A 7,195-nucleotide genomic window follows, 5' to 3' on the forward strand; every position below is an offset into this window, starting at 1 on the left:
GGGAACCTGAAAATGGGCAGTCAGCATCTAGCCACTTTTTTCTGTGAAAAGAACGCTGAACACACTAATTCAGGTGTGTCTTAATCACTGTCATTGCAGTATTTTGTACAAGAACTTCTGACACTGTTTACAAAACTAATACTGTGCAAGGAGAAATGTTCACTACAAACTGAAACACCTCTTCTGGGTTGGATTTGGGGACCATTGTCTCGATGGTCTCTTAATGGAAGTCAGCTCCTTGTGCTCATTGGTCTTGTTTTCTTGGCACCAAAGGGTAATGTTAACCTCGCTAATACCGGTGCTGGCAGTTCAAGCTTCTAACGCGTGCATCTGTTAGGATGGTGATTCCAGCTTCTGTTACGGAGTGGTAGAGTTGAGTAACTCTAGGCACAGTAAAGCTTTCTTGACTCGCTGTGAAAAGCAAGCAATGAAAAAAAAATGTTGGCAGTACTGTATTGAGTTTTTGATGGTTTGAAAAGCCTTTCAAAGACCAGGAGCAGGAGCTTTAACCAAAAAAAGAAATCTGCCTTGCCTTGTTATACTGACATAACTAATAGTTCGCATTTTTTTTCATATCACTGTGTAATTTAAGGTGCATATATCCTGGCCTGCAGTCGTGAAGGCTGCATGTTGATGATGATTATTTAATTTGAGAGCACAACTTTAGAGTTGTCTGATTTTACTTTTCTTAAAGAAAAATAATATTTAAAATGGTCTTAATTATAGTACCTAATACTCAGTCGCCTTTAAAACTAATCTGTTAGCCTGTACCATAGGTTGTTAACATTGGGAAGAAGGGGTAGTAAACCATTTTAAATTTTTAAAGCTGAATTCCAGGTATTGTAAATGCACACTGAGAATACCTTTTATTTTAAAAAAAAAAAAAAAAAAAAATCATCTAGTGAGAAAGGGTGAAGAATATTGGTACAACACACTTTGATTTTTACTTTTTTTTCTTCCAAGTCTGCTAGCAACAGGTCTTCATAACCAGTATCTGCCTCTTTGGTTGTGGTTTTCTGTACTTCAAATACTGATGCTTAAAAACTGTTATGAACATGTAGTGGGCTCTTAACTGTGTCCTAACTACATGGTAAAAGAAACGCTGCTCATGACATTTTTGATGGCAAAATTCAACTCTTAATGAATAAATCTTGGTTCCAGCAGCTTGCTTTCTTTCCCCCTTAAGAACAGGGGCCCACGGTGGCACTTGCCTCCCAGAGTGGAAGCACAATTTTGCCCCTAGTTGATAACACCACAGCAAAATCTAGATGAAAATGGGAAGCAGCAGCAAGTCTGACTTCTTAAAAATGGGACATATTTTCCAAAAAACTACGTATGTGTAGAATTCAATGAGCAGGCTGCAATTCTGATAATTCTCTTTCAATGAGGTTTGTGTTACTAACAATATTTTTATTAAATATATTAAAGAAAATTCAACCTGTCTTCTAGTGGAGATACGGTCACTGTTCAGGTTTTTAACTTTGTTTTGCTAACACAGGTCTGAATGACCTTGGTGGTGGCAGTCAAGATGTAGTTACAGCATGTGAGCTGCTCCCTGCTTCCATGCAAACATGTGCTGTGAAAGTATCCTTCCACATGAGGTCAGTGATCAGAGGGGTAAATGTGCTGCAAATCTATACCCTGGCTGGCCTCCCCAGCTTTTGTTAATCACCCATATCCCAGACTCAGGTACTTGCAGTAGCTGTTACCTTGGCACAAGTGACGCTCCTCGGTTTAGAGCTAGGTTACATTTATTTGAAGTTAAGAAAACCAACAGGATTTTTTTAGTACACTAAAGCTTGTCCAAACAGTCTTTAGTAACCTGATCCATGGCACTTAGAGATAGCATAGAGAAGTTTATGGGAAGAGTACAACTCTGCTCTAATATTAATATAGACAATCAAAAAGTAGATTTATATAAATTATTTCTCTACTGAAACAAAGCGGGGGCAGGATAACCCTGTTGGTTCCGGGAAGATTTTATTCCTTAAGGTCTTTTTCTTTAGAATGTCCCTTTGCCCTGGCCTATTTCTGTGGGACCTGAGACCAGGGGACAGGATTCCCTCTACTCACGCTGATGCCTGCTGAATGACTAATCGGTTTATGTTGATCCTGGCTTGACAGGTTACTGCCAAACAGTAAGAAAAGCAGTACAGGCAGCCTGGAATAAATAGTGACAAGATATCTTAGATTATATATTCACTAACACAACTTCAATTTAAGATCCCAAAGCTCATACAGGATCAACTTACCATAAAATAGTTGTTAAGTGTTGAATTTTCTTTAGATACCAGAGCAAAAATCGTGTGTATACATATATTAAAAAGTTAATGCACTTTCCCTTGTATAAAAACAGTGGTACACATAATCCTTTCTATGGCCGTTGGATTTCTTTCCTTCTATGCTGTAAATATGGATTGTATTATGAAACACTATGAAATTTGTGGTGCAATACATTTTGGATTATAACCCTAATCTTGATTTTTCTCTTTATAGTCCTGGTTATCTCCACTGGGATGCTATAGCTATTTAAAATTGAGAGAATTTTAAAGCACAAAACAAACCCCACCTTCTGCCCAGGGTAAAAATGGGTGTGTCAGCCATGTAATTAAGGCCTCTTTCTCATAGGGAGTTATGCCAGGAATGAGGCAGAGTGCTGCTGCCTCCCAAAATCGCCTCCTACCAGGGACAGCTGCTGCTGCACTTCTAGCAGCTGATAAAAACAAAGACTGAATGGAGTAGGGCCTCCCTGAGCAGCTGCTTCACTTGGCGTACGTTCGTTGGTGCCAAAAAGCAGGTTCCTTCCTCGCAGACATCCCTGCCAGACTCAGCGCATACCGCCAGCTGAGCCCTAGAGGGATCCTGTACAACCCAGCGCTCTTGCCAAGGGGGCTGTAACTGACGATGGAGACAGCGCAAGTTTTGAGTAGTTGTGTCCTTGTGTCTGGACAAATCAAGGACAAAACATCTGTGCATACTGACTCAAAGGAAGCAGCTCATTTTGCTATACTTAAGTCCTTCAGAACATGGGGATGCACTAATACACAAATAATAAGTCCTGAAGTATTTTCTTGACTTTCTAGGATGGACAAGGATATAAAAATCAAACCATAGGTGATTATGTATTGTATTTACTGCATCTTAGAAGCCTTGATTGGAACAGCTGAGCTTGGTCTCACTCCCTACAACCAGCATAGTTGGATGCAAGGACAAATTCTGTAAATAGCTGGAGTTAAGAGCATTCGTGCAAAGGTGGACACTTGGCTTAGAGCTGGTATATTGCTGGCCTGCTTTTGAGTGTCAGACCTACGACTTAGCAAAAAATGACTTAACTCTTGTGATCCAAGAACTTTATTGATGCAGCAGGCACTTTACACTGAAACCAACCCCGTAGTCCAACCAGTCCTTCAACCATACGTACAGAACCACCACTCTAATAACACTTCTCCCGCCCATAAGCTGTCAGGATCTTGCATCTGCCAAGGACATTGCTACCTCTTAAATAAGCAGTACACACAGGATCTTGGATCACCACGCTTCAATAAAGCAGCATCTGAAAATACCTGTTCACTTACAGTACAGGAGGCAGGAGTGTGCCTTCTCTCTGCCTTTTAAAGGAGGGGTCAGGAGAATGTCTTGGTTCCTGTATTTGATAGTCGGAATATGCAGGAATACCTTTACTCTTCCCCCACCTTTAAGGTTAAAAGCATTCCAAGAGGAGGTTTCCAAGAGGAGTATTTCAGTAGATTGCAATCTCTAATAAAGATGGACCAGTGTAATTTCGGCTAATTCCTTCTTCTGAGTCCAAAACTGATCGTCGTCTCGGTTCAAGTTAATAGTCTTTTAAACAGTCTTTCTTGCTGTAAGAACTCTTACTATGGAACCCAGTCCGCCTACTGCTAGTGCCTGTGGGGATGGGAAAAGGAGAGCGGTTACACGCAGTCACTGTGTCACATGCAAAAGGCATCCTAAAAGAACAAACATTTAAGTGTTTAGTAACAGATGAGTGTATGGCTCTACTCCAAAACCTTACTTTTCACACCTAGGCAGTTTGGGCTGTTCCACCTTGTTCTACCCCTTTTTCGGTCTCAAATCTTTAACGCAGTTAACTGAGGAAAATCTATTTGTTTTCTCTAGCACATGCAGGCATTAAAGACATTTTAAGTCATTTTGTTCAGGTACTAAACTCTATCGTGCAGTGTCAGGTTTCCATGATGAAACGGTGTCGCCCCTGCCAGCCTGTGAGGGCAGGCAGCAGTGGCTCTCTGGGCACAACTGCCCCGGCACGCTCACAAGGACAGGTTTGCTTACGCAGCCTGACACCACAACACAACTCTTTATGCTGGCTGCTGCCACCAGAACAGGAAATGCAGTTCTCGGGTTGTCCCACCTCTTTGTGTCTCTGCAGGTGCCTTCTGCCCTGCTGACGCCTTTACCTTCCTGCGGTGACAAGTTCTGCATTCGCACACTGATGCCTCTTTGCAGTGCGTGCTCTGAATGAATGATTCAGGCCGACAGTTAAAAGGCTAATGGGGGAGCTCAGACCTGAACTCAGATCCTTGCTTGTTCTGATCTTGGGAAGTCTGTGCCTCACTTTCCCTCTGTAAATATAGATGAGAGTGATCTTTGACTCAAATGACATATATATTAATATTCTATAAACGTACTCCATGACATAAGAACCAAGGGACTGAAGGGTAACAAAACCAAATACACGAATTTAGTAACCCATATACCACTACATCTGAAGGGAAAATTACATTCTTCAAAATCTGACCATCTTTTGCATCTAGAGAAGGATAGCAATGTCGCATGTCATTGACAACACAGAATGCCTCGCCTCCCATATCCCCGAATGGGAAAGGAGGAAGGGCTCATTTTAGATTCATTCGCATCCCTCAATATAAATAACATATCCTTCTGAAGTCTAGAAGATGATGGATGTGATTATGACAGCTTAAAATGAGGCGTGTTTACTCTGCAGACATAATTCAAATACAGTCGAGTGGGTATTACAATGTACAAAATGAGAACAATGATCAACAGTATGAGACGCCTCACTGTCATTAGGAAACAGATGGAATGCAAAGCGTCCACTCGGAGCAGGACCTGCACGCTCTGCACGCATGTAAACGTTCCCAAGTTACCAGACCTGATCTACAGGAGGACGAAAGCCCTTTTCCAGAGGACAGACTGGTACCACTACTGAGCAGCTGACTCCTGTCTGAACAAGCCACACGTCTTACCGGTAGTGCCAAAAAGCAGAACACAAGCAAGGTTTTGAACCCTGCCCAGCCGACTTCAGACCTGCCTTGTTCCTTTCAAAACAAAGAGGACGAGATGCTTTACATGTGCCTACATGCTCTGAGCACTGTCATCTTTCCACTCAGGGTGGTGTGGTAGTGTGTAACGTTACACACTGAGAGCACCCACCCATGGTTACCTGAAAACAGTCTCCACGGGAAACAACAGAAGAGGGGGGGGAATTGAGCAGAAACACCTTCTTTGCTGTGCTGAGATTCCTTCCTCCTACCTTGTCAAGGTTCTGCAAAGCCAGTGACAGCTACTAATAGCTGGAGTCACTCTATGCAAGTTCTGTCTTTACGTATCACAGGAAAAAACCCGTACTTTGCAAAAACGACAACAGCATTAGCAGCAGGCTGCACTGCTACAGTGCCGGTGGTACAAGGAGCTGCAGCGTTCCTAGGGATCATTTTTCCTAGGAGGAGCACTGACAGCCAGTGCTGCAGCTAAAACCTCTGCAGCTGGGGAAGATTTCACTTGGATTCCTGCCTGGGGGCAGTGGGACTGAGCAGCTGCTTCACATGCCTCATCCCATCCCAGAGAGGGAACATTCACCAGTCGGCTGATGAACAGATCCTACGCTTCCTGTCTCACAACAGGCATTTCACAGAAACATGAGAGGACCGCTCCAGATCCCAATGGAATCTTTGTAGAGATCTCAAAAGCCTCTCCTGCACAAACCAAACAGGTTTGCTAAATCCGGTTACTAAGCTATTACACGTATGCTGCTAGCAGCACACAGCTGATGAAAACTGCCAGACCTGAGCCACACTGTGCACCCCCTTGGCCGAATACTCACTACAAAGGAACGCTGCCAGCTACGCCCTTCAACCACCCACATGCCCTTCAGCCACCCACATCGCCACTCCCAGCTCTTTCTCCTCGTTCAGGCCACTGCACTCTTTAGATGCAGAAGAAGGCTCAATGCTTCCTCCAGTAGACACTGCCCTGCCACAAGTCTCACCTCTCCCCCTGGCTTAATGGGTAAGGTTTGAAATAGAGGCAAAGGCTTAATGAATCCAAGCTCAAGGAGACCAAAGATCAAAGGAAATACCAGTTACTGTGCTCCTTGGGGATGAGTCCCTTGCAGTCATCTGCTTCTCTTGCAAGGGGTCTTGCGAAAGCATGGACAAGGACCCTGCGGAGCATGGCCGAGTCAAGAGAGCACAAAACACATACCTTTTCATGCCACTGAAGTAATATTGCACTGCTATTTTCTGTTGGCTTTTCAAATCCTTTATAAATGTACTTCATTAACAAGTCAACACCATTTCTGTCTAAGGAATTCACTGCTTGTTCTATTTCACTGCTTTTAAAAGACGTGAGGACTTTAAGCATGGTTCCCTGGGCCTGCTCCTGCAAAAACAAGGAAAGGAAAACAGCATGAGAACCAGCAAAGTTGGAAACAATCCCAAGACCTGTGTTTGACAAAGTATGCTCAGAGGACCGGTGGCTAGGCTAAAGGCTGGCTTGTTTCTGTAAGCAAGTGGGTGAGCATTCTTCACTTCAGGTTTCAGGAGCGAGAAGAGGGAAGGGGTGAACACAAGGGGACCACCCGTGCAGAGAACACGGCATATTGCTGTATCGCTCATTAACGCCGCCGACGTGCTAATCCGATCTCTGGGGTAACGCTGCGTCACACCAAAGCTCCCCAGCGACCGGCGCTGAGCCCGCAGCCCTGCCCGCGCCCCGGCCCCGGTTACCTTCATCGCCTGGTTCTTCGTGTTAACGGGGGAGCTCCGCAGGGCCGTGTGGAAGGCTCGGAGCGCGTCCCCTGTGCAGCAGAAGTCAAGGACTCAAACGGCTCCGTCAGGGGCCCCGGGACCGCTGGCACCTCAGCGTAACGACTCCGAGCATCGTTACAGGTGACGCACTACGTGTTGGTAACAAC

General features: G+C 44.4%; 1 protein-coding gene across 1 annotated transcript; it reads right to left on the bottom strand.

Moving 5' to 3' along the window:
• Positions 1 to 3,418: 3,418 nt before the first annotated feature.
• ARPC5L (actin related protein 2/3 complex, subunit 5-like) lies at positions 3,419 to 7,078 on the bottom strand (the record flags this gene model as incomplete). Its single annotated transcript, XM_009709767.1, has 3 exons — positions 3,419 to 3,906; positions 6,484 to 6,660; positions 7,008 to 7,078. Coding segments are annotated over 3 exons (311 nt in total), but the record flags the coding sequence as incomplete, so codon positions are not given.
• Positions 7,079 to 7,195: the final 117 nt, after the last annotated feature.

This window comes from Cariama cristata, unplaced genomic scaffold (genome assembly GCF_000690535.1).
Source record: "Cariama cristata isolate BGI_N322 unplaced genomic scaffold, ASM69053v1 scaffold5861, whole genome shotgun sequence".
Lineage (NCBI taxonomy): Eukaryota > Metazoa > Chordata > Aves > Cariamiformes > Cariamidae > Cariama > Cariama cristata.